The sequence below is a fragment of the Ornithorhynchus anatinus genome, chromosome 10 (assembly GCF_004115215.2).
Source record: "Ornithorhynchus anatinus isolate Pmale09 chromosome 10, mOrnAna1.pri.v4, whole genome shotgun sequence".
NCBI lineage: Eukaryota > Metazoa > Chordata > Mammalia > Monotremata > Ornithorhynchidae > Ornithorhynchus > Ornithorhynchus anatinus.
The window spans coordinates 48,112,366-48,139,585 of record NC_041737.1 but is presented as its reverse complement, the minus strand read 5'-3'; the positions used below and the strand labels follow the sequence as shown (position 1 = coordinate 48,139,585).

Here is a 27,220-nt window from a genome sequence, read left to right as displayed (position 1 = left end):
TCCCTCCCTCTCCCCCTCCCCTTTTCCCTTCCCGCCCCTGCGGATTGTTCCCGGTCGTTTGTCCGGCCGGCTCCTGGCGGGGTGGAGGGGGGGGGGGGGGGGACTCTGTGTGTGTGTGTGTGTGTGTGTGAGACTGGGGGGTGCTGGGGGAGGAGTAGTGGGCGGGGGGACGGGGCGGATGGGATGGGATGGGATGGGATGGGATGGGATAGGGATGGGACGGGAGGCTCTGCAGCCCCCGCCCCCGGCCCGGCCCGGCCCCCGCCCCCTCGGACGCCGACACCGATCCGGCCCCCGAGCCGGAGGCGGACACGGGCAGGGCCTCCGCCGCAGCCTCCCCGGCAGGCCCACCCTCCTCCGACAGAGCCCCCGACCCCCCGACCCCCGCTCCCGCCGGCACCTGCTCCGACGAGGACGAGGAGGAGGAAGGAGGAGGAAGGGGAGGCACCATGCGGCCGGCGCCGCCGCCGGTGATGGTGCTGGTGCTGCTGGTCCTGTCCTGCCGATGGGGTGAGTGACCCGCCGACCCGCCACCAACGATGCCCCTCTAGCCCGGGGGGCTCGGGGGGGGGGGGGGGGGTTCAGGGGAACCCCCTCTCTTCCCCACCCCCCTCGGATCCTGCGGCGGGGAGATCTCAGCCTCCCCCCGCCGTCCCCTCCGATCCTCCCCCCTGCCCGGCCCGGCCTTGTCCTGCCACCCCGCCAGAGGCTGGCATCGGGATGCCCCCGCAGCCCCGCCCGGGCCCCACCGGCCTCCTCTAACCCATCTCTCCGACCCATCTCTCGAAGCAGTGCGGCTGAGCGGTTGGTGCCCGGGCCCGGGAGCCAGGCCGTCCCGGGTTCCCAGCCCCGCTCCGCCGCTTCTCTGCCCTGTGACCTTGGGCGAGCCCACTTCGCTTCTCCGGGCCTCGGCGACCTCATCTGGAAAACGGGGCCGGAGCCCGCCGGCCCCGAGTGGGGGCCACCCCTGAGGACCGTGTATCTAGCCGAGCGCTTCGATCGGTGCTTGGCACGGAGTAAGGGCTTGGCGGATACCGCGATTGCGATGATTGTGTGGGACAGGGACTGTGTCCGACCCGCTTTGCGTGCATCCACCCCGGCGCTTAGTACAGTGCCCGGCACCTAGTAAGCGCTCTACAAATACCGTTATTATGACTATTATTATTACCCCCACGTCCCCGGCCGATCCCCGCATCCCCCGACCCCGACCCCTCCCCGCGGCAGGTGCGGCCGGGCCGCCCATCCCGAGGAAAGTGGAGCTGAGGAGCCCTGCCTCCCCTGCCCACTTCCCCTTCTCCTCCAGGCGGCCCTCCAGTCTCTGCCCCGGGCCGGCAGGACCTGCGGACGGTCAGAGACCAAGGCTTGGTCGCAGGGGAGGGGATGGCGGCTGGAGGCCGAACGGCCTCTTCGGACCCCGGGGACGGAGCCCCGGGACAGGCCCAAAGCCAGCTTCAAGTGGAGCTCGGTTCACCGAGGGCCGGGCCGATGCCAGTCCTGGACAACACCCGCACTGTGAGGAGAGTGAAAGAGGGAGGGGAGAGAGAGAGAAATGCTCTGGGCCTCCACAGAGAGGGAGAAAGAAATAGTCTGATCCACTGGCCTCGCCACCGCCAGGCACTCCTCTCTCCGCCGGCCCGGGTAGGGTCGGGGGCCGGGGGTGGGGGCTTCTTAATAATAATAATAATAATGATGATGATGATGGTATTTGTTAAGCGTTTACTATATGCCAAGCACTGTTCTAAGCGCTGGGGTAGTCACGAGGTAATCAGGTTGTCCCACACGGGGCTCCCAGTCTTAATCTCCCTTTTCCAGTTGAGGTCACTGAGGCCCAGAGAAGCGAAGTGGCTTGCCCAAGGTCACACAGCAGTCAAGTGGCAGAGGTGGGATTAGAACTGAGCCTCACTGTTTGCCAGTTCTGATGCGGTGGCTTTTGGGGAGGGGAGGGGTCACCGCCTGCCCAGGGCAGCCTCCCCGCCCCGCTGCCCTGGAGGAACCGCAGGGCAGCAGTGAGCGGGCAGCAGGATAGAAGCCTGTCCCGCGTCACATTGGGAAAGAGGAGCCCGGAGAGAGGGGCTGCAGGATGCATCTTTCCAGAGGAGTCTGGAGAGGCAGGGAGGGGGACTCTTGTGACTCTGGAGGAGGGGAGGCGACTGAGGGGGCTCAGCAGGGAGCTGGGCCACCTCCGCTTACATGCTTTGCTCCCAGCTCCAAGGATTCGCGGGTTCCTGCGCTTCCCGCAGTCAGCCCGCAATTTCCAGACACCCTCCTTTCTCGTAGAAATTTCCCGGTCTCCCTCCCTCCTTCCTCTTAGAAGGGCTCCCGGTAACCTGGAGGAGGGACGGGGCAGACGGCTCTTTTTCTTTTTGGGGGGTATTTGTTGAACACTTACTTTGTGCCAGACACTGCTGGGATAGATACGAACTGATCGGCTCGGACACAGCCCGTCCCACATGGGGCTCACGGTCTTAATCCCCATTTCGCAGATGAGGGAACTGAAGCATCGAGATGTGAAGTGACCTGCCCAAGGTCACACAGCAGACAAGTGGCGGGGCAGGAATCGGAACCCGGTTCCCTCCGGCTCCCGGGCCCGTGTTCTATCCACTGGCGCACGGGCACACTGGGAAGGCTCGGGACAGCGACCAGCGAGGGTGTCTCCGGGAGGGGTGGGGAAAGGACAGGGGGCTGAGGGCTGAGGGAGGGAGGCTCACCCTGGTCGGCTCCCAGGGTCCTAAGGAGGGGTAATCCCTAGACGGATTTTCTAGAAGAAGCCAGTTTTGAGAAGGGATTTGAAGGAGGGGAGCGGCGGGACGGCAGGTGGATCGACCTGAGGCGGACGGGTGTTCCAAGCTCATGACCGGTGGGGAAAGATGCGCAGAGGCAGGCGGGAGGAAGAGAGTGAGCGTGGTGGTGGTGATTAGCGCGGCAGTTGCGGTGTGCGGGTGGTGATGCTAATAGAGGAGTCTCGTTAGCCTTTGTACTAAAAGATGGCACGTAAGGAGATGCCGCTCCCAGCTAGGGGAGGGAGCGACACCAGTGTCAATCGGGGGAGACCCGCTCACTGTTCACTGCACTCAGTGCCCCAGCCTGTGCCAAGCGAGAGGGGAGAGGGGAAAGTGGAATCTGGTGTTGCGGGGGACGGACTCCCGGTAGGCCCCGGTCACTGTGGTCTGGGAGCCTCGGGTGGTGTCTCCTCCCGGCAGTCTGAGCCCGCGCCTGGGCCAGGAAGGGTCCGACGATCCTCCCCAGAGGCGCTCGGTTCTCTCGGCCTCTCCTGCCCTAGTTCTGGACAGTTGGTGGATTTTTCTGCTGGTGTGAAAGTCTGGGTCTCTGGGTTCCTGAGTTCAAAACCCAGCTCTACCACTGGGGGGTTCCTATGCAAGCCCCTGGAGGTTGGAGGGAGGTCTGAGGGAGGGGAAACCGAGGCTGAGCCACAGAACCCCCAGAACCTGACCGCAGGACCTTGCAGCCCTACCAAGGGCCACAGCCCTTCCGGATGGACCCGGGGTTTCCCAGTCCAGGGCTGGGCCTCTTCTACCCCTCAATCAATAAATCCATGGCATGTATTGAGTGTCTACTCCCCCCCTACCCCCAACCATCCTCTCCCCGCCCCTTCTGCCAACCCCCAGCATCCTCTGTGGCCGCTGGGATCCAGCTGGTCGTGGGGAGGCGCATCAGCCGGGGGGAGCAGCGCTGCCCGTGGATGATCCGCCTGCTCGGACAGCTCAGCGGGGACCACCCAGGGCTGGTGGAGGGCAGAAGCTCCCGGCCACGCCAGAGGCTGGCGGCCCGCTGGCCCCACAGCGTCCGGAGCTCGTCTCTGGTGCTGCGGGCTCCCGTCTCCCTAAATAACCATGGATAGAGAAGCAGCGTGGCTCAGTGGAAAGAGCCCGGGCTTGGGAGTTAGAGGTCATGGGTTTGAATTCCGGCTCTGCCACTTGTCAGCTGTGTGACTGTGGGCAAGTCACTTCACTTCTCTGTGCCTCAGTGACCTCATCTGTAAAATGGGGATTAACTGTGAGCCTCACGTGGGACAACCTGATTACCCTGTATCTACCCCAGCGCTTAGAACAGTGCTCTGCATATAGTAAGCGCTTAACAAATACCAACATTATTATCATCTGGCCTTGCTCTGGCACTTAAGGTAATAATGATAGTAATAATGATCACGGTGGTATTTGTGAAATGCTTACCAATATGCCTAGCACCGTGCTAAGCGCTGAAGTAGATTCAAGATAACCAGGTCAGACACAGTCCCTTGTCCTGTCCCTTGTCCTACACAGAGCTCACGGTCAGAGTAGGAGGAAGAACAGATATTGAATCCCCATTTTACAGTTGAGGAAACAGAGGCACAGAGAGATTTAGCAATTTGCCTGAGCTCATTCAGCAGGCAGGTGGTGGAGCTGGGATTAGAGCCCAGTTCTCTACACTCCAAGGCCTGTGCTCTTTCCATTAGTCCACATGGCATCTCCAAGAGAGAATGTAGGTTTGTAGATAGGGGCCTGGGTCCTAGTTTACTTCACAGATCCTCCAAGCCACATCTCCCTTCCAGTCTCCAGCCCCCCACCAGGATCCTCAGGCAAAACAATATGGGGAAAGCCTCTCACATTTAACCTCTCAGCTTTGCCAGGAAAGCCCAGTAGGGTCAGTTTCACTGTACCATCAGCAGTTGGTTTTGGACTGGTTTCTTTTTCCTAGCTCAGCCACTGGACCCAGGGGAGGACCCTGTCCCAGACACCCCCTGCCTGCTCCCCGCTACATGCACACTCGGGGATCTAAACTCAGAGGGGACCACCAAGCCGTTTCCAGAGGAGTGGGATTCACCAAGACTTAAGGGAAGGAAGAGAAATTTAGGCAAGCATTTTTGTTAGCAAAACTCTTACTTGTCAGTGCTGCTGATGCTGCCAGTAAAACTTGCAGCCCCCCAGGCCCCCTTTCTCTTGGAATTGGGAGGGGAGTGAGAATAACGTTCATCCTTTCTGTGACTCAGTCTCCCTGTTCCGCCTATCCTTCACAAAGACAACCGCTAAACTGCCACCCTGAGCCTCCATCCCTCAAAGGCCCCTGCTACCCCTTCTCCAGGCCCAGAGCTGGTCACTCCTGCAGCCCCTCCCAAGAGCTGGCTATTCCTGCCTGGCCCCTGGGTGCTCTATTAGTGGTCCAGGGGTAGAATTCTAGCTTGCCATGTGGAAAGTTTGGGTTTCTTACCTGGCCAATGCAAGTCGGTTTTTATTCTAATCCGATTGGCTTGTATCTACCCCAGTGCTCAGTGCTGTGCACTGGGTAAGCTCTTAACAGATGCTACAGTTGCTTATTGGTCCTTAATACCACCCCATTCCCTACATGGGGGAGCACCTCCTTTCAGCCCCCCCAGAACCTCGCCCAGAGCCGGGACCCCGCCAGCGGCCGATGGGGGACAAGAAGCCCGGCCCAGGGCTGACATCTCAGGGCCTGCTCCCCGGCCGGGTGGCTACCAGCAATGACTGACCGGCTGGATGAGGGGCAAGGCATCCCCCACAAAATGTCTTTCTAAGGGGAACAGGGATAGGGGGCCAGGGGTAGTTGCTTCCTGAAGGGCCAGAATTCTTGGCTGCAAACTGGGGGCCGGAGAGAAACAGGGCTGAGGGGGCACTGTAGCACAGGAAGCAGGGGGCTTTGGGGAATTTGCTTGAGCAGGAGGGGTGAGACAACCCATTCTGCCCCAAGATGTCTTGGGAGTTACCCCGACAACAAGGGAGCCTGATGGAACTTGGCTGAGAAAGGGGACCACAGCAACCTCATCCGGCTGGCTGGCAGGGTCCAGGGTAGGCTGGGGACCTATGGGTTGGAGCCTGAGCCCTCTCCTCACTTTCACCCCAGGCCCCGCCTATCGGCCCAGAGACCAGGGGCTGCAGGGAGCAATAGCAGAGAACTCCTCAGAGAGCCCAAGCCAGGCCAGAACCCCTGGGAGGTCCGGTCTGATTGTCCAGATCAAGAGTGGGGTGGGGGTTCGAGCTCCAGTGCTGCCACCGGCGAGCTGGGTGATCTTGAACAAGTCACTGTCCCTCTCCGGGTCTTTGTCCTTCCAGCCAGAGAAATTGGAATGATGGTCATTTACAATATTGGACTCATTCAAACAGACCAAACCCTCTCCCGGCCTGGGTGTGATGCGAAGATCAGCCTTTGGCCGTGAAACAAATGAAATGACAAAAACTGGGGGAAAAGAGTTCCTTCCTACTCATCAGGGCATACACTTCTTGTGGGCAGGAAATGTACCTTGCATTTCTCTCGTCTTTCCCAAGTGCTTAGCACAGCGCACTGCTCTCAATAGGTGCTCAGTAAATACCATCTCTGCTACTATTAGTATCTGCTCCTTCCAGACTCACGTAATTCCATCCATGCTGAGCACCCTCCCGGGAATGCCCCCACTTCACAAGATAGGAAACTGAGACTCAGAGAGGGTGGGCACTTGGCTGGTGACTCACCACGTCAACAGCAGACTGGCCTTCGGTGGCCTGGGTCACACCACCTCCATCCGCCCCCCACCCAGGACACACCCCAAGTGGACCTTGGTCATTTCCCTCATGCATACGTGGGGGCCGGGGATGGGGATGGAAGAATTCTGACCCTTGATGGCGCTAGTTCTTGGCCCTTGCTCCGGGAAGGTTCTGAAACCAACCGGCTTGACTTGCAGGGTCATGACGTGAGCAGGAGAGAGGGTGGAGTATGGCGGGGGAGAGACAGGATACGTTCTTTCCTGCTTCCAAAGAGAGTCCTCCACCCTCTCTCCCTCCCCGCTCTCCGCCCCAAACTTCGGGTTGTGGGGGTTCCACGCTCTTGGCTGCAGAGGTTACTGCTGGGCACCAGACAGCCTGACCCCCTCTGGCAAGTCTTCAGTCACCTCTGCAGAGCTTCACAGAGAGGGGAGCATTTCCTGTTCAGCCTGGTTTCCTCTGGAAGGAAGGGTGATGTAATCCCCGTATCTCTCAGAGAGTGAGCGAGCAGGCAGGCATGTGGATGTGGGCACAAGTTTTCCCTTCTCTCACCCCCCCCCCCCCGCCCCATTCTGTCAAAAGCAAATGGGGTTGCTGTCTTGTCGGATTTTTACAGGATAGACTTGCTGCTTTCTGGGCATCTACCTGGCTCCATCCTGGGGCTCGAACGGGATCGTTCGTTTCACTTCTCTGGGTGGGACCCATAGGAAGCCAGGCTTCCGTAGGGAGCTCTGATGACAATTTGGCTCGGCTTTAAGGAGCCTGCTTTAAGGAGCCCTGCCTTAGACTTCCCTGGCAGAGTCCTTGGCAGCGGGATCTGGGGGAAGTAGCAGGAGGGGCTCATTAACCATCATTCCTGCTATTTATTTACTTGCTCGAGTCACTTGCCGCACCTCCTTCAGCTCCGGGGCCTACTTTCCAGGTCAGAGGCAAGAGAATTCCCAAGCTTTGCCCCGGGTGAGCTGTTGGTCAGAAAGAGGAGGCAGCTAGAGGCCCAGGCAGGAGGTGAGCCCCACCTCAGTTCTGCTCCCCATTTGCTTTGTGGCCCAATGCAAACCAACGTGGCCTAATGGATAGATAGAGCACGCGCCTGGGAGTCGGAAGGACCTGAGTTCTAATCCTGGCTCCACCATTTGTCTGCTGTGCGACTTTGGGCAAGTCACTTCACTTCTCTGTATCTCAGTTACTTCATCTGTAAGATGGGATTAATACTGTGAGCCCCATGTGGGACAAGGACTGCGTCTAGCATGATTAATCTTTATCTACCCCACCACTTAAAACAGTGCCTGGCACAGAGTTAAATGCTTAAAAAATGCCATTAAAATAAAAACAAAAACAAAACCACTTGCCCTCTCTGGGACTTAGTTCCCTTCCGGGTCTAGTGGGGTGGCCCTGCCCTGCTGCCCATCTTGGGGAAGAGTGAAAGCCCAGAGAGTCAATGGGGCCAACCTGGGCACCGCTGGGGACCCTGGAGTCATGGAGGCGGGGAGGGGCGGGAGAGAGGGGTCGGGTGCAGCGGGTTGGCTCTTCTCAGCAGGGCCCGATTAGAGCCTTCCGGTGACCAGAGCTGAGTGGCCGAGTCATTTTCTTGTGAATAGGTTTCACCACCCTCAAGCTGGTGCCTGGCAGGTTTCCTGGACAACCCGGCAGTGTTTTTCACCCCCATTTCACTCTCTTCCTCCCTGGTTCCTGCTTCCTTCAGGCATGCAGAGAGTCTGTTTACCCTCTGCCAAATCAGACCCACAAATGTGCTCAGGCTTTGCTGCGGGCCAGAGGCAGGGAGGGTCAGCCAGCCAGCCACCAGCGATGGCCTTGGTGGCCGGCTGACCCGGGTTGGCCACCCTAGCTGCCCCTCTCCTTCCCAGGAGTACTTCCATTCCAATCCCAGTGGGCAGGGAAGATAGCACTTTTTTATTTGGTTCCTGCCCAGCACCCAGTTTGGGTGCTCGATCATACCCAGTGGGTGCTCAATAAATGCTACCACTGCTAGGACTCCCCCAAAGAAGCATACCTTGGTCCTTGACTAGGGACCAGCTAGGTGTCCCCAAGTGAGACAGTCCAGGAGTGGTCAGAGAGGGATCACTCAGGTTCCTTGAACCCTCAGTCCAGTGCCAACATCCAGCAGTTGCTCCTGCTATGACCAGGATGAAAGAAAGGAGACAATCAGATTCGGTCAGTGGACAGGGTAGACTGAACAGCAGTGGAGAGCCCAGCTCTGAGGGGCTTTGGGAAAGATGAAAACAGGACATGGCCCTGCCCTCAAAGAGCCTTCAATCATCTAACAGGGGGTGGCAGGAGGGCATCTACGCAAACAAAAACAGAGATGGCCGGAGAATGTGACAAACACGACCCAAATGACAGAAACAGATAAACCTACGATTTTCAGGGCGGGGAGGTTGCTAGAATGGACTGGGGAGCCCAAGTGGGCTTAGCCTGGGAAGGTTTCTTGAAGGAGGAGGAGGTTTTATAGGTGGGCCGATTCTTTAAGGCTTCCAGAGGAGGGAGCGGCTCAAGTCTCCTGATCAGGGTTCATTCATTCAATCGTATCTATTGAGCCCTTACTGTGTGCAGAGCACTGTGTTAAGCGCTTGAAAAGTACAATTTGGCAACAGCTAGAGACAAGCCTTCTAGGAGTAGGTGAAGTCTACTGGGTTTCGATGCAGAAGATCATATATAGTCATCCTTTATATTCAGAGAGCGAAGTTCACCTGGGAGTGCCTGTGTGGTTGGATGGGGGCACACAAAAACATTGTCCCTCATCGTGTTGTGTTTAATGTTTGCAGCGCCTCGAACTGTTTTCTCTTTTGCCTCCTTGTCTCTTTTTCCTCAGGAAGCTTTGGCTAAAAGAGAACCACTCCCTTCTTGATGGCAGTGTGCCATGCAGCTCTGTCCTCAGTCACTGGCTCCCAGTTTTCAGCTGAGATACAGCACTGTCAGAGACTGGAGAGATTGTCGCCAGGGGGATATCAGGATAACTCACTGAAATGCAGGAGAAACCTGGTCTCCTCTGCAGGATTTTCTAGGAAAGCAAGCAAATGAGAGTTAAAGTTAGGAAACTGGTGAGGTTGTGCCCCTGAGGAAAGGACTAAGATCAACACTACTATCTTACTGCTCTAGAAGAGAGAGTTGGTTCCCATCGAAAAGCGTCTGTTGGGGAGGTTTCCCCCTCCACTTGGATTCGGGTCCATTTCCGGTTCTCAGGCCCGTGGCAGCGGAGGCGCTGGGAGCTCGCCTAGGGCCAGGGAGTCGCCAGGTCTTTTCGGTGAAAAATGGAACGATAACATTCCCACCGCGTGTCACGTTTACCCGATTGTTTCCCTGTCGGAGTCCAGGGAAGGGCTGAGGGGCCGGCAGCGGGCCGGCCAGGGGCGCGGGTGTGGGCCCGGGAGGGGTCACGGACGTTCCGGGCGATCACTGGTCTGGTATCGGACTGGTCTGTCCTCGGTCCGGGGTGGATCCGGCCCCGGACGCCTTTCTGTCTGGTGGCTTCAGCTCCCGGAGCCAGGGAGGGCCGCCCATCCCCCACTCCCACCCCTGATCCAGGGAAACGCTCCCAGCTCTGTCAATCGCCACCAGAAGTTCCAAGTGACATTGGTAGGCTCCACCTTGGGATTGCTACTTCCTGCCGTATGAGGGCTGCTGCTACCCTCCAGAGCCGTCAGTGCTTGCTCTGATCACAGGGCAAAAAGTGTCACGTATAGTGCCAGCTCCCCCGCCCCCAGCCCAGCCCTGCCTTCCCCGGGCACAGTCTGCCCACCTCCCAACCCTCTCCTGGCCCACAGCCCAGGGCCTCTGTCCCCATCCCGGGGGGGTGGCTCTCTGGCCCCAGGCCCACAGACCAGCTCAAGCTTCTGGGGTTCATGAGGTATGATTCAGATGGGGGGCTTTGGAGGCCTTGGGCAGACGGAATGTTTAAAGGAGAGAACTCTGATCTTTTGCGGCCCCCCGGAGAACCTGGGCCCTCCCATGGTGGGTGTATGGGTGGTCCCCAATGCAGTGACTGAGCCAAGGGTCTGAGAGGTATACAGCTGGAGTTGAGGTGGTTGGAGGAGCCCAAACAGGCCAGGAGCAGAGAGGAGCAGGGCCTGGTCCAGGAGCACATGGTGGCCACATCTCCACCAGGACAGGAAATTTTTGCCAACTGTATTTTCTAAGAAAAATTTTTGCTTTCCCAAGATTCTGTGCAGCGTCCCAGGGAACCTGAGCCGGATGCGCAGATTTGCAGAATTTCCTTCTTATGCTGTGAGCCCCACATGGGACAGGGATTGTGTCCAATCCGCTAAAAATCTACCTACCCCAGCACTTAGAACAGTGCTTCGCACATGGTGAGCACTTAACAAGTACTACAATTAGACGTACTTTCCGATGTGATGTAATGATATCCCGTGGAACATCTTGCAGGGCATTTCTCTGGGCACATCCTAGCCCACTGCCCCTTGCCCCAGGGCCCTGGTGTCCCCTCCTGCTCCCTCTGAGGGTAGGTGCCACTTCCAGGGCTCAGCGCTGGTGCTAAAGAGCGGATAGGGAGATGTCCGGTGCTGTGTGCCCCCGGGACGAGGGCAGGCCAGTCGAGAGCCGGGCTGCAAGGGAGGATGCTGGCAAATGGCCACCCTACCCACGCCTCCGAGGATGGACCCAAGCGATCCAGCTCCCAGACCTGACTACCTGTCTTCTGGGAGCCAGGACGGGCCTAGGGGATAGACAGCCAGGCACTGGGGCAGACGGTTCTTGGATGGAAATGCAGAGGGGCTGGACACCCACCCTTTTATGGTCTCTCTGTCTCTCTCTGACTGAGAAGGGATACAGCCACCGAGCCACAAAGCCCCCTCCATCTCTCCCCTCTGCCTCATCCCCATCCTGGAGAGACTCAGCCCATCATCCTCCATCCCTCCAGGCCCTTGGGACGGACCCCTTCTCCAGAGATCCAGCCCACTCAGACCCCCGAGGTGGCAGGGGCCACAGCAGGAAACCACAGCTCGCTCTGCCCGGCCTGCCAGATGACGTGGGGGAACTGACCAATCCTCCCTGATTCACTGCAGTCACAGGAGATTGGCTGAGGGGCCGGAGCAGGCTGTTCATAGAGAGGATGGCCCGTGTGGCAACATCCGCACTCCCTTGCCCTCCTACCTTCATGGAGCCGAAGGGCAGAAGTTGGGGCAGCACGGCCAGCAGGCAGAAGAGGGCACCAGGAACACAGAGCAGATCTCTGAGGGCCCGAGGCCCACCAGCTTACTCACGGCCTCTCGTGTAACTAACTGGCCCATCAGCTTCCTCTCATTCGCCACAAGTTCCATCCGGGCTCTGCCTCATTCTCCTCCTAAACAGCCTTCTGGGCTGTGGGGAGGTCTAGCCTGCATTTTTTTTTAAGTGGTATTTTTTAAGCCCTTAATATGTGCCAGGCACTGTACTAAGCCCTGGAGTAGATACAAAGTTGTCAGGTGGACACAGTCCCTGTTCCGCATGGGGCTCACCATCGTGATCCCCATTTTACAGGTGAGAAATCTGAGACACAGAGAAGTAAAGTCACTTGCCCGGTCACACAGCAGACAAGTGGCAGAGCGGAATTAGAACCCAGGCTGGTGCTCCATTCACTAGACTACGATCCACGTCTCTCATAAGGGGAAACTGAGGCCCAGGAGTCAGGCAAGTGAACAGGAAAGCGTGGGCCAGAGGCCTGAGCCCCCCTATCAATCAATCTTAATTATTGAGTGCTTACTGTGAGCAGAGCACTGCGCTAAACATTTGGGAGAGTACACTCCAACAGAGTTGGTAGACATGTTCCCTGCCCACAGTGATCAGACAGTGAGACTTCCTCTGGGACATGACCATCTCCCTCCACTGGGGTCTTGGTCCCTGGGTGCTAGGGTTAGGGGTGCTGCTCCAAGATGCCGTGGCCTCTGTACCCCACCAGCTTTAAATAGCTTTCAATAGGAGGGAGGCGCGGGCCGCCCCTCCCTCCCCTTCCGTGCCTCTCCCTGATGAAAGAATGGGGTTGGGGCCGTGCCAAGCTGCCAGGGCCGGGGCCGGGATCAGGGCCGGGGTTGGGGCAAGGTCCGGGGCCTGGTCTCAGCCCTGGAGTGGGCTGTGCACCTGGGACCCTCAGAGCAGTGGGGCCAGGAAAGGCCCGAACCTTTGGGAGACGCTACAGGAAACCCGTCTCCGCCTCCCGCCTGTCTGCCTCCTCCCTCCCCTCCACCCGCCGCCCAGTCAGGGGTCGGGGGTACCGTTTCTCTGGGGAGAGGCCGTGAGCCCCAGGCAAGAGCTTAGAAAGCCCTGAAGGAGCAGAAACCAGAGCCTTCCCTGCATCTCAGTTTCCCCATCAGTTCTCCCGACAGAGAAGCTTAGCCCGGGCTATGGGGAGACTGAGGAGGGGAAGGTATACTTCCCCAGAGAGATGTGATCTCACCAGATTCTGACCCCGCCAGGTCTCCTGATTTGTCAGGGGCCCCGGGGGCCATAAGAAGTGATTCGGTGTGGGCCCTGGCCCTGGCTCCCAACCCCAAGCCACCCTCCCACTCCCTGGGTGGGGGAAGGAAGGAGCTGATGAGACCAATGGGGCTTCCGGTCTTCCAACCCGGAACCCCACAGCTGCTGCCTTTGGAATGATGGCCTGAGCTGGAGCTGCTGGGCTGGGGCCTGCCTATGCGCCATGGCCACTGGGATGGTCACTGGGACCCCGACACCCTTCCCTGGGAAGGCGGGGGCTCAGAGAGGGGCAGCCAGTGGGGCACCACAATCAGCAGGGAAGACAGAGCTCCCGGCCTGTGATTCAGGGCCAACCGAGGGTGCCCCATCCTTAGGCGTCTCCCCAGGAGCCCATACCCCATTGTTCCTCCTTGCATCCCTCAGCCTGACTTGGGCTGATAGAGCTCCGCCAAGCTGAGAGGGGAAGATGGCGGTCGGCATGATGTGGGGGGGCCAGCCAGCTCAGGGAAAGAAAGCCATGTGGTCAGCCCCAGTGGGAGGGCAGGCCAATCTCTGGCTGCTCCCGTGCCCTCTTCCATGACTCTGCCTCCAATCCCCAAGGTCCAGAAGCCACGGCACTGGAGAAAACCGATTCAAGATAACCCTGGTCCACCGGCAGCCTCTATTCTAAATGCTGGCCCATTCCAATGGCCCTGCATAGACTGCCCTCCCTGCACTTAATAATCATAATGATGAAGGTATTTGTTAAGCACTTTCTATGTGCCAAGCACTGTTCTGAGGCCTGGGATAGATACAAGATAAACAGTTTGTGCCATATAGGGCTAACAGGCTTAGTCCCCATTTTACAGATGAGGTAACTGAGGCAGAGAAGTTAAGTGGCTTGCCCAAGGTCACACAGCAGACAAGCGGCGGAGACGGGACTAGAACCCGTGTCCTCCGACAACCAAGCCCGTGCTCGTTCCACTTAGCCACACTTCTTCCCCTACCCTTCTCCCACTATCCTTCCCAACATCCTTTTGGGCTACTGCTGACTGCAAATCATTCTGCTGGCATTTCCCTAATGATCTGATGAGTCTCACCTACTGCAAACCCATCCTATAAAGGGAGAGAGAATGAGAGAGAGCTGGGGTTTTTGCTCAAAAAAGGTGCTACTGATGGTGAAGTTCACCTATGGATGTGAGGGGTACGAGATATGGCTCCATCAGTGGGCCATGCACGTGAGGTGATTTTCAGTAGTGGTGATAGACTGCACTGAGCCATCCACACTCACTTTCCCAGTCCTCCTCGACATGAAAGCAGTGGCAGCAACAGCATCAACCGTACCGAAGTACAACTGAAGCAAGAGGCTCAGACCCTGCCCAAAAGGAGCTGACACTCTTAATAGGGGGAGGAAAATTAAAACAATCAAACATTTGTGTATTCCCAGACACACATGCTGAGGACGGGCAAAAATAAATCCCTTAGCACAAGAAGCGACTGAAGGGTTGCTAAGATTTGGACACTGTCGGGGGAGGTGAGATCTCAGGAGAGCCAGTCTTTAGGGTCGGGATGGCTGCGGCTCAGCGGACTGCTACCCCCACCCCCCTCCACCCCGGGTCTGTACACTGCTCAGTACATAGGACTAGTATTATTGAGCACCCCCGGAGACTCATTACCGAAAAATATCAGGGGGGCTCGCATGGCAATATCCACGAGGAGAGGTGGGGACAATGGAAGCCAAGGCTGAGAGCGCAGGGGGCGGGGGCGGCGATCGGAGCCCGAGCCCAGTCAGAGCTGCCGAACATTGGCTCTGGACACCCTGGGGGCCTCACGGCGGCTCGAGCCTTCCGGGGGGGCAGAGATGCTCAGGGGTCCTGCTCGGTGGATGGTGGGGCAGGGAGCTGAGGGGACTTATTTCTGAGATCTAAGTGCTGGAGACTACTTGTGGGTGTGGTGGCAGGAACAGGATCTGGCGGTGGGGGTTATGTTTGGCACTGAAAAGGGTGAGACGAGGGGACTGTCTGCAAAGGCTGTTGATGGGGGCGCTCCCTGGGGCGGGGAGGTTGGGCCTATCTGTGAGGGCTATTAATGAGAAGCTTCCCTAGGAGGGTTCCCTGGGGAGGAGGCTTTTTGCAAGGAGCCGGTCCGGGGAGAGCCTGCCTCCCCCGCACACAGATCACACAAGCACCCAGAGGCCACAGGCCGTCAGGAAAGAAAGCAGACTTCTAGACTGCTTGACCACCGGGAAGGAGGCCTGGGTCCTGCTCCTGGCTCTGACCCCAAGTCCCTCCTCGACAATCCTGCTAGAGGCCTCACCTGTCAGTTCCTGCAAACGCGGTGAACTGAGCCCTCGTACGCCTCAGAGGAGCAGGGAGAACCGGCCGGCGAGGGAGGTGGGGTTCCCAGAAGTCGGTCAGACTCACTCCCTTCCCTGCTTCCTCCGGGGGTCCCAAGTGCCAGGAGCTGCCCAGGTCTAGGCCTGCCTGCGCACCGCAGACCTGATCACCTCCACCCTGGCTTGGGTCAGGCCCCCAGGGCGGGTGGAGCTATGGGTACACTCTTCTAAAGGCAATTATTCATTCAATCGTATTTATTGAGCACTTATTGGGTGCACACCACTGTACTAAGTGCTTGGAAAGTACAATTCAGCAACAGATAGAGATAATCCCTGCCTACAATCAGTCCCGAATCCTAGCTTCTCCCCAGATGGATAAAGCCAGCTATCGCCATGCTCCTTCCCAAAATCAGACTCATCCTGGGGCAAGCTTAGCAGTAGTGATGTTAGGACCTCCTCTTGGGTAGACAGGCTCACTGCTTTTTGGGAATGCCACTCTTCTGCTTTTAGCCTCAATATCCCCTTCTGAGAAATGGGGTGGAGGGTGGCTCCAGACCCCAGGCCAGCCTTGGGCTTCCCAGGGCCAGGGCCAGGGGAGAAGCAAGTTTATTGGGCACAGTTCCAGGCTTGGCCCCCTGCTGAGATTGCCAGTAAAGGGGTGGGGAGAGGGGATGTTTGCCTGGCCAGCAGTCTCTCCTCCTCCTGCCTAGGGTCTGCCCCTCCTCCGGGGAGCAGCCCCCGCCCCTGGCTTCCTGGGGCATTCTTGTGTGCTTCCGTTTCCTTCTATTAATAACCTGTAAGTCAATCCTAGGCCTGAGAGGGACAAGGAGCCTGGCGGGGGGCTGGAAGGCTGAGCTGGGCCAATCCTCCCCCCCGCCACGCCCACTCATCCCCTAGCCATGCCGTGCCCCCCGAATCCAGCACCTGGGGCCGCAAAGGTGGAGTGGTCCCTGGCAGCCGGTGCTGCCCAGATCTGCCCGAACCCATGGATGCGCACCAAACCGGGTAGAGACTATTGTGGGTCAGGCAAGGGTAGGCAGAGGGACAGGCGGCTGGAAGGGCTGGGGTATTCTCAGGGTTCAGGGAGGAGGTGTTGATGGTAGGAAGGTGCAGGGGTCGGAGCGAAGCCCCAGACCCCTCTGTCCACTTAAACCCTAGAGCCGCCTCCCCCCTCCCCAAAAGTTTCTCCAAAAAAGGCATCGCTGAGCGTCGGGCACAGAGCCTGCTCCCAGCACCACCGGGCATCAGGCTCCCAACTCCCCAAGGGGTGAGGCAAGACCCTTGCCCTCCCCAGCCCCTGCTCAGACCATCGGGGAGAGTCTTCGTGCCCCAGATGGTAGTCCGGGTCCAGTGGACCCAGATGGAGCAAGCTGGGTTTGCAGTGACCCCATCTCATGCCTACTCAAAGCTCTGTGCCGGGTGGGTTCAGTCTGAGGCACCCTCAGGCCCTCCAGTCCCTGGGGGTGGGATCGGACATCCCTCCTCTCCCTCCCCATCACGCTCCACGGCACACCTGTTGGCAGGAAGGCAGAGGCTCCCAGTTGCCGGTACGGCCACACCCAAATAGTAATAATAATAATAATGGTATTTGTTAATAATGTTGGTATTTGTTAAGCGCTTACTATGTGCAGAGCACTGTTCTAAGTGCTGGGGTAGATACAGGGTAATCAGGTTGTCCCACATGAGGCTCACAGTCTTAGTCCCCCTTTTACAGATGAGGTAACCGAGGCACAGAGAAGTTAAGTGACTTGCCCAAAATCACATAGCTGAGAAGTGGCAGAGCCCTATGTGCCAAGCACTGTTCTAAGCGCTGGGGTAGATACAAGGTAATCAGGTTGTCCCACTTGGGGCTCACAGTCTTCATCCCCATTTTACAGATGAGGTATTTGAGGCACAGAGAAATTAAGTGGCTTGCCCAAAGCCACACAGTAGACAAGTGGCAGAGCCGGGATTAGAAGCAGCCAAAGCCCAAGTGGCCCACCCCTCACTTTGGGGAAGGGTGCGGGATCGCCCGGCCAGGAGATCAGTGGCCGGGATTGGGCTGGCCAGGGTCCGGACAAGGGCTGGCCGGACCCCAGATCCCAGTCCCAGCAGAGCTGTCTGTCAAGGCCCCTCCACCCTGCCTCAGGCAATCCATTCAGGGTGCTAATCGAGTGCTTACTGTGTGCAGAACACTTCACTGAACACTTGGGAGAGGACAGTAAGGGCTACTAGGCCCAACCCCTGCCCTCTGGAAGTTTACTGTCTAATGGTGGATGTCTCTGGGGAGAGAGTGAGTGTGTGTGTGTGTGTGTGTGTGTGTGTGTGTACAGGTGCCAGTTAAGTGAGGGTGGGTCCTAATTCCTGATTTGTAATTGTGCTACCAGGAAACAGAAAGGCTTCTGCGACATCTGCTTCCCCCCAAAGTAATTCTAATCCTACCCAAAATGATACCACTCCCAGTACTACCACCACTGTTGCCAGCGCCATTACTTCCATCACCAAAGCTTCCATCACCATCGCGACCACCAGTGCCTCATCCACCTCCATTCAAACCATCCCCCCCACCACCATCAAGTCCACCAAGACAGTCTTCACCACCACAACCATCACCCCGACCTCATCCCGAGCCACGGCCAGCAGCTACCTGAGCTCCACCAAGCAGCCAACGTCCACCCTCGGTAGCACGAGCAGCTCTAATGCCCAATCTGATACCGCCGGGGCCAAGGCCGACAACCAGAGCGATGTCCAAGCTGGTGGAGACTCAACCCAGGGGGTCTCCTCCTCTGCCACGACCCAGATCACCAGCTCAGCCACGTCCTCCTCTGTCCCCATAAGCCACAGCTCCGGGGCTACTGCAAAGTCCGAGTCAACCTCTACCCCTCTCTCTATCTCCGGGGCAGGTAAGTAATGCTAGAAAAATATCCGATCAACCAATCGGATGTATGTATTGAGCCCTATCTGTGTGCAGAACACTGTAGAGAGCAGCGAGCTAAGGCTATACAGGTGCTTGGGGGAGAGGGGATGAGGAGGATTAGCCCGTTCCCTCTTTATCAGCTCTCGCTGAAGGTGGGGTCCAACTGCCTTAAGGAACACCTTAAGATGCCCCCCCCGCCCCCGCCCCGAACAGATGGGGAAGAGGGTAACAATAATAATAATAGAGTATGGGTTGAGCTGCTACTCTGTGCCTAGCACCCTGCTAAGTATTGGGATAATTAAAGTGCACAGTCCCTATGCCACAAGAGACTCATACTTTAAGAGGAAGGGAGAACAGATATTGAACCCCCATTTTACAGGTGAGGAAACTGAGGGACCAAGAAGGTCACACAGAATGCCAGTGGCGGAGCTGGGATTTGAACCCAGGTCTCCTGGCTTTCGGTGCTAAGTTTTATCACCTGGGCTTTAACTTTCACCCCATGCAGGTGGGAGCCAGCAGGTGACCACCACCAAGGCAGGAATCCCTACAACTGAGACGACATCGGTGTTGCAGTACACCAAATTACAGAATGACACCATTTCAAAAACCCCCAGTGGGAGCCCAACATCCCTCACCAGCTCTGCCACCGTTATCACCATCACCAACATCACCACCACCACCGCCTCCACCTTGGCTGCCATCCCCGGAAGCATGTCGGGTGGGATGCCCAGTACAACCTCTGCCAGCCCAACCAACTCAACCTCTGTGCGGCACCTTGGTTCCTCCTCACCCCGTCCAGGCACCTCACCATCTTCAAGCCCCTCCACAGGCTCCACCACTTCAACCTCTCCCAGTGACCGTGATCCCCCCGGCTCCCAGCCCCCTAGGCCGGCTGCCCCGGACAACAGCAGCAGCACGGCCGTGGTCAACAAGGTAAAACCGGGGGCGGTGCGGGGGTTCCGGGGAGCACGTGTGTGGAACTGACGACCCATTGCCCACCCCATCCATCCCTTGGATATATTTTAATTATGTTATTTACTTTTATGGTATTTGTTAAGTGCTTACTATGTGCTGGGCACTGTACTAAGCACGGGGATAGATACAAACTAATCAGGTTGGACACAGTCCACGTTCCAAGTGGGGCTCACAGCTTTAATCCTCATTCTGCAGATGAAGTAACTGAGAAGTGAAGTGACTTGCCCAAGGTCACACAGCCGACAAGTGGCCGAGCTGGATTTAGAACCCAGGTCCTCTGACTCCCAGACGCATGTTTTTTCCACTGGGCCCCAGGTGCCCCAGGCCGGGAGGAGCCCTCTGCCTCCTCCTCTCCTCCCAGTGTTTCCAGGGCCGCCCGCCCCAAGTTAGGTTTAAGCTGATCATGGGCAGGCTCCAGCCTCTCCTCCCCTCCAAGGTCAGAGCAGTCGGGGTCAAGTGGGGCCCACGTGAGGGGAGTCGAGGTGAGACGGATGGTTGCAGGGAGGAGGGGATGGAGCAGGCCTGTTCTGACCTTTCTGCCTCATTTCAGGTGTCCTGCGAAGTCACGAATTTTATCACTGACGAGGATCTAATATTGGAAATAGAGGACCCCTGTGTAAGTCTCCACGCCCTCCCCCAGATCCTGGGCCCCACCCAGCCCCCTGTTCTGGAACACACCCAGCCTGGGCCTGAATCCCAGGGCACCTCAGCAAGCTCTACCCTCCCCATCACCCACGGTGGTGGCACCAGGAAGCAGCCCCCTTCCTATTCAAACGGGGCTCTCTCTGGGTGAGCGGGGCAGCCATTTAATCCTACAGGAACAGTCTCTTCAGAGGGTTGAGGTGGCCCGGGAGAGGCAGGAAGGACAGGGCCAGAGGTCCAGATGGACGCCAGCCCCGAGGAACAGCCGGCAGGAGCCACGGCAGCGCAGGAGTGGCCGTCAGAGTCGAGACGCAGCCATGCCGTGGTCCCCAAGGCGCTGAGGCTCAGGGAATCCATGTTTGTGTCCATGCATGTGTGTGAGAGGGGGCGGGACCCAGCAGGGCTGGTCACAGCAGGGGCACACCAGGGCCAATCAAGGCAGGCACTGGCATACAGCTCTATTTTCCCAATATTCTCTCACTGAGGCCTCCGGCCTAGTCATCCTCCATTCCTCACAGTCTCCTCCAGGCCTGGGGCAGAGGACTCTGAGGTGTCTCTGCTGGGAAGAGCCATGTTGCCTCTGTCCCCACTGTCCCCTCACGCCATTCCCCCCAGCTTGGAGCTTACTCCCTCCCCCCCAAAATCCATCTCCCCTCCGACAAAGCCCTTCACAACCCCACCTCCTCCTAAGAGCCTTCCCTGGCCAGCTCCAGGCATCCCAAGGCCTCTAAACCCATCTGCCATCTCCAGCATCCTACTTACCCCCACTTCCAAACTTTCTCTAGACACAGTGATTCAATTCTTTATTGGGATTTCTCTGTCAATGCTTTTAAATAAGTCTCTCCCATTAGCGTGGGCGAAGGAATGTGTCCCTGTATGTTTTGGGTTTCCCGAGCACGTAGTATAGTGCACTGTTCCCAGTGGGCATCCACAAAATGTTATGACGACCACCACCACTGAGACTAGGAGAGGGAGATCTGGTCTGTTCTGGGTGTCCCCGAGCCTTCCTCCTCCCTCCCTCTGTCCCTCTCGCCTGCGGTCAGATTTGGACCTGTTGTAGTAGTTCTGGTTATTGTTGGTTTTTTTATGTATATATTAAGTGCTTACTATGTGCCAGGTACTAAGCACTGGGCTAGATACAAGGTAATCAGATTGGACGTAGGCCAGGTTTCAAACCTGGGGCTCATAGTCTTCGTCCCCATATTACAGATGAGGTAACTTGAGGCACAGAGAAGTTAAATAAATTGCCCAAGGTCACCTAGCTGACAAGTGGTGGAGCCAGGATTAGGACCTAGGTCCTTCTGACTCCCAGGCCCATGCTCTATCCACTAGGCCGCACTGCTTTCGGTCCAGTCGATTCAGTCCAGAATCCACTTGAGTCTTTCCTGGGGCTAAGTGGAGCCTCAATCACCCTGAGGACGTTCCGATCTCCCTTCAGGTCACCTGGACTGAGAAATGACCCCGGGTAGGGTCATTCCAAGTGGGGGGTCCTCCCAGGACCGAACCGGATCAGAAGTCAGTGCCACTGGGGCCGACGGGGCAGGACTACAGGACCTGGTTTGCTGGTTCTGCCCCTTGCCCACTCTGGGCTCCATCCTGCCCTCCTATGGCTCACTGCTGCTCTCCCCTGGCCATTCTCTGCCTGGCCTCTGGCAGCGCCAATACTGAGATTCTGAGCGGGCGAGGGTCCGGTGAGCTTATTTTCACTATGGTATTTAGTAAGCATGTCATGTGCTATAAGCACTGTGCTAAGGGCTGGGGGAAATGCCAAGTGTAACACAGTTAAACGCGATCTCTGTCCTAACACAGCAGGGAGGGGTCACACCAAGGGCCAGGGATCTGCAGGGTGGGGATGGGGAAATCAGAGCCCAAACCAGGCAGGGAGGCCGAGCCTCTAGGGAGGGAGACGAGGCGAGTGCAGGACAGAAAGGAGTCCCCAGGCCACTCTGGTGTCCCCCCAGATTATTATTATTATTACTATTATTATGGCATCTGTTAAGCACTTACTATGTGCCAGGCACTGTTCTAAGCACTGGGATAGATACAAGATAATTGAGTTGAACACATTCCCCATCCCACACAGATGAGGGAACTGAGGCATAGAGAATTTAAGTGACTTGCCCAAGGTTACAGAGCCGACAAGTGGGGGAGCTGGGATTAGAACCCATGACCTTCTGACTCCCAGGCCCGTGCTCTATCCATTAGGCCAGGCTGCCTCCCTAGCGGGAAGGGACACCGGAATGAGAGAGTCTGGCCAGTCCAGCAGGCTCCGCTCCCTGGAGATTCCATTTCTCTCAGGGCTAGAGGTTCTGGCACAGGATTAGAGGGATGAATAAAGCAAAGCCCTCCCCCATGCCTCTGAGTATAGCTCTGGTCTGGGGGAGTCCCGTGTGGTGGAATTGAGCTGTGGGGTGATGGCAGCCTCACCCCCTGTGAAAGGGAGCCGGCAGTGAGGAAGCTAAGGCCTCAGAGGGACAAAGGAAGGCTGCGGCAGAGCTGGGAACGGGACCCAGGAGTTTCTGCTTTTGGGGTAGCAGTCTGTTCCCTGAGCCCCCTTGCCAGGCTCTGAGTCCAGTCACTCTCCCCTGCACCCCCATACACACACACACACACACACACACACACACACACACAGAGTCACTTATGTGTCCAGCCCCTGGGATGAGAGGGCTGGGGAAGGGATGCCTGCTTCCCCAGAGGATGAGCCACAGTGGCAACTGTGGGGGCGGTGGGGTGGGGGTCCATGGGAAAGGGAAGAAAAGTAACCTGTAAGGCTGGCACGTTCCCCTCCGCCCCAGCCCGCTACTCCCTGCCTCAAACTCTGAGGAAAGCCTCTTCCTGTCCACCATGTTCTTCCTGCCCTGGGTGGGGTCCGGCTGCTCCATCTGTTTTCCCAAGATCCTTCCCCAAGATAGGCACCTCCCTCAACACACCCAGAGGGAGAGGAAGCCGGAGAGGGAGAGTGGAGGAAAGGGAGTGTGAGATGAGGAGGGGGAGGAGCAGGAGAGCAGAGATGGGGAGTGGGAGACTGGGATGGGGGAGAGGGGAAGCCTGAGGTGCTGGACCCTCAGCCCCCTCTCTTTCCCTCCATGTCAGATTCTCCTCCTCCCCACACCCTTTGCCAGGCCCATTACATGGATCATCGGCCAAAGGTTTCTCTGGGCTGGGCTGGGCCAGGTCCCCCGCTCCGGTCATGATCCCTGGGGGCATCACTTGTCCAAGTCCAGGCAGCAGCACCAGCCAGACTCTCAGAGCAGAGGCACAACCGGGTCCAGAGCCCTGGGGCCGGGGGGTCAGTAAAGGAAAGAAGCCTCCGGTGGGCAGACTCCCTCAGACCAGGGGGGTTTTCAGGAAGAGAGAAAGCACCCACTGTTGTGAATTGTGAATTCACCACCACCAAAAGGTGTGGGAAATTCAGCCCCGGGGAGATGGGCGGTAGACCTCATCTCCAACGAAGACAGGAATGTAGAGCAGCCAATGAGACAAATGAACATGGAATTTGGAGGGGGTGTTACTGGGCGTTATACCAACTAGCCCAGGATCATTGCCAACCTTCAACTGGGAGTTAGTGGATTGGTTATCGCCATGTTACAAGAATGAGATGGAAAACAACTGTTGCAAGTTGCTAGATCAGAGCCATAAAAACATACCAACAGATTAGAGAAGCAGCGTGGCTCAGTGGAAAGAGCACGGGCTTTGGAGTCAGAGATCATGAGTTCGAATACCGGCTCGGCCACTTGTCAGCTGTGTGACTGTGGGCAAGTCACTTAACTTCTCTGGGCCTCAGTTACCTCATCTGTAAAATGGGGATTAAGACTGTGAGCCCCATGTGGGACAATCTGATTCCCCTATGTCTACCCCAGTGCTTAGAACAGTGCTCGGCACATAGTAAGCGCTTAACAAATACCAACATTATTATTATTATTATTCCAACCATCACATTAGGCCTTGGCTGCTTCAGAAAATATAAGACAAGAATGGGGAGGTGATTTCCTGTGCCTCTAGTAATTTTAATAATTGTGGTATCTTTTAGGTAATAAATAATAATTATAGCGATAATAATAATTGTGATATCTGTTAAGTATTTACTATGTGCCAGGCACTGTACTGAATGCTGGGGTGGATACAAGCAAATCAGATTGGACACAGTTCCTGTCCCGCATAGGGCTCATAGTCTTAATCCCAATTTTACAGATGAGGTAACCGAGGCACAGAGAAGTGAAGTGACTTGCCCAAGGCCACAAAGCAGACAAGTGGCAAAACCGGGCTTAGAACCCATGACTTTCTGACTCCCAGGCCCTTTTCTATCTGCTATGCCATGCTGTATGTATCAAGCACTGTGCAAAGCACTGGTGTAGAGACAAGACAATCAGGTCGGACCCAATCCCTGTCCCGTATGGGGCTTGCAGCCTAAAGGGGAGGGAGAACAGGTATTGAATGCCCACTCAACAGATGAAGAAACTGAGAACCAGAGAGTTTAAGTACCTTCCCTAAGATCACACAGCAGTCAACCCTCACTTCTAGGCCAGTGCTCTTTCCTCTAGGCCACCCTGCTTGTCAGAGCAGAACTAGTGCAAGGACACATTAGAAAAGGTAAGTAAGCATGTCAAGAGTAGAAACACATGTTCAAGTTTAAAATAGACTATAGGTTCTAGACCATAAACTCCATAAACTCTAGACCAACTGTCAAACTGCATTTTCTCAAGTGGTTAGTATAGCACTCAATAAATACCTTTGATTAAAATTCACTAAGCACCCTAGGGACCCAGAGATTTATCCTCCCCTGACCTCGGGCCAGCAGACCCAACTTCTGATCGTCTGTCCCACCACCATTAGGAGATTTTCAATCTCCCCCATAGATGATTGACCGTATTTATCTAGGGATGGTTACATTGTTGTTTTGCCTAGAGACTAGGTTAATCTGAGGGAGAAGATGGAAAACTATAATCCATTCTCACCACCTTTCATTTCATCATCACCTTCATCAATGGTATTTGAGTGGGTACTATGTGCAGAGCACTGTACTAAACGCTTGGGAGAGTACGCCACGGTTGTCAGATGTTCCTTGCTCACAAGGAGCTTTCATTTGGTGTCACATTTCCTACCTACATCCTGGGGATGGTTTATTCACCTCATTATTCACTGAGGCACAAAGAGATAGGTAGCCTTGCCCAAAGCCCAACAGGAAAACCCACAGCAGAGGCCACAAGTCCTGACCCCTGACCCCTCACTCAGCTTCCCAGGTGGGATTGCAATGGCTATAAATTCTCTCCTTCCACCGCACCTTCTCCTCCTATCTTGCCCCTGCCTCCTTCCCCCTCAAGTCCCCCCTCACTGGACAGGAAAACTTCCAGGAGAACCAGTTCCACTCGACGCTGTGCCAGCTGGCCAGGACCAACTTCAACAAATCCCGGGACCAGTGCCTCGTGCGGTTGGGTTACCAGCCGGGACGACGGGACCAGTTCGCTCTCATCGAGGTCTCGGTGAAAAGTAAGTCCGGGGCCAGCGGCAGGGCGGGAAGGAACCCAGGTAAACTGAGGGCAGTTGCCTTGGCAGTTCTCCAGTTCACTGCCCCACCCCCTCTCCCCCTTCCAGACCCTTAACTCTTTAGTACGTCAAACGGGGGTCCCAACATATTTCATCAGGGACACTGGCTTGTCCCTCTTCCTGCGGCTTGGAAGTCTTCCCTGCCGGTACATGGTGCCGACTCCCAGCTCCACACCACCCCTGGACTCACCTGCCTTCCACGCGGCTCCGCATCCCCTCATCCCACGAGGCCCATGGAGGCTCGGCCGCTGGAAGGAGCCGGTGCTCCTTCCCCCTGGCCGCTCGCCTGCCCTCCGGCTCAAAGTCTAAGTTTGAAGGAGCCCTGGACTGCTTTGCTGGGTTCTCCCACCCCATAAGTTCACAGGGAGCAGCAGGAGGGAAGGGGGATTCTAGAGGCGGCCCCCAGGACCCAGGAGTGCCCGCATCCCAGGCAAACGGCCTTTTCTTTCTCCCCTCGGCTTGTCTGAGTCACTGTTCCAACACCACCTGCTGGGGATGTTCAGGGTGGCCACCCGGGGATGTTGGGGATGGCCACCCGACCCAGCAGCTCAGGTGGCAGGAATTGGGAAACACACAAAGACCCCAGTAATAATGAAGATGATGATGATAATATCGCTACTACTACTAATAAAAGAATCTTATTTGTTAAGCGCTTACTATATAACAGGCACTGGGTAAGCATGATAATTAGACCAGCTATGTTTCCTATTCTGCATGGGGCATAGAGTCTTAAGGGGGAGAGAGAACAGGTATTGAATCCTCACATTTTACAGATGGGAAAACTGAAGCAAAGAGAAGTAATCGGCCCAAGGTCACACTGCAGCCAAATGGCAGAGCCGGGCTAGGACTTGTCTCTTGACTCCCAGCTCCAATCTCTCTCTGCTCGACCATGGTGCTTCCAGGCTACTAGGCCACCATCCTACCACCCTGTACTAGCCCCAACTTTCCTGGTCAGGCCCCTTCTCTATCTTGGCAGCTCAGGATAGTGAGGCAGGAGGAGAAAAGGGCCTGAGCCCCAAGGGAACCTCCAAACCTAAGCTTAGTCCCCAGCCTCTTTCTCTCTCTCTGCCCCACTGGAGATGCCCTGGCATCCCAGGGCACTGAGCCTGACTGAATCACTTCCCTCCATGCCCCTCCTTGGAGCACAGGCCCTAGGCTTTTGCTCTCTTCCTCTGCCGCTCCTGGAGATGCACCCCAGGCTGCTGAGCCTGACAATCACCTCTCTGCCCATCCCACAGTGAATCTCGGGCCCCAGGATCTGGTGGAAGTCCTGAAGGACAACTGGGAGGATCTTAAAGTGGTAAGTCCCACCGCCGGCTCAGGCACGGAGAAGCCTGTCCGCCCACCCGGGCCTTTGTCCCTGAAGCGGTTGCCACGGCCTGTTCCGCCTCTCCCCGCCTAGGCCCAGGCAAATGGAACAGATATTTAGGACTCCCTTCTCCCTTTTCTGGCCACCAGCCCATCGTGTTGCCCACTGTCTGGCTCCAGGGGACTCCACAGGTCATACTGCCCCAGACAGCTGCCTTTCCCCCACCCTCCCACCTGCTGAGATCACAGGAAGGGAGGGCGGATTGGGGGAAGGGAAGGAGGGATAGGGAACAGCCCCCCCCAGAGGGAAATGGATGTGGTAGAAGAGGTCGGTGTCCCTTCTCTCTGGGCAGGTGGGAGTCAGAAACATAACATATGGTGGGAAACTACTGGAGGGCGAGGATGAGGACCGCTTCAGTATGCCTCTCATCATCACCATCGTCTGCATGGCCACCTTCCTGCTTCTTGTCGCTGCCCTTTACGGCTGCTGCCACCAGCGCTTATCTCTGAGGAAGGACCAGGTGAGCACCCCTCCCCCCGCCGCCCCAGCTCCCACCTTCCCCCCAGCTCAGGGACCCCGGTAGCAGAAGGCTGGGAAGTCGCAAGGCTTCCGTGGAGAAGCACCATAGCCGAGTGGATAAA

The 27,220-nt window shown here is 56.9% G+C and overlaps 1 protein-coding gene across 1 annotated transcript in view; it reads left to right on the top strand.

The window, feature by feature from the left end:
- Positions 1-264: 264 nt before the first annotated feature.
- The window catches only part of PODXL (podocalyxin like), a 31,574-nt gene continuing 4,618 nt past the window's right edge, over positions 265-27,220 (top strand). Inside the window, exons 1-7 of the mRNA XM_029073410.1 lie at positions 265-510; positions 17,577-18,092; positions 18,612-19,039; positions 19,632-19,697; positions 25,048-25,213; positions 26,509-26,570; positions 26,932-27,099. Coding sequence (XP_028929243.1) covers positions 450-510; positions 17,577-18,092; positions 18,612-19,039; positions 19,632-19,697; positions 25,048-25,213; positions 26,509-26,570; positions 26,932-27,099 — 1,467 coding nt within the window. The 5' untranslated portion in view covers positions 265-449. The remainder of the gene's footprint in view (positions 511-17,576; positions 18,093-18,611; positions 19,040-19,631; positions 19,698-25,047; positions 25,214-26,508; positions 26,571-26,931; positions 27,100-27,220) is intronic.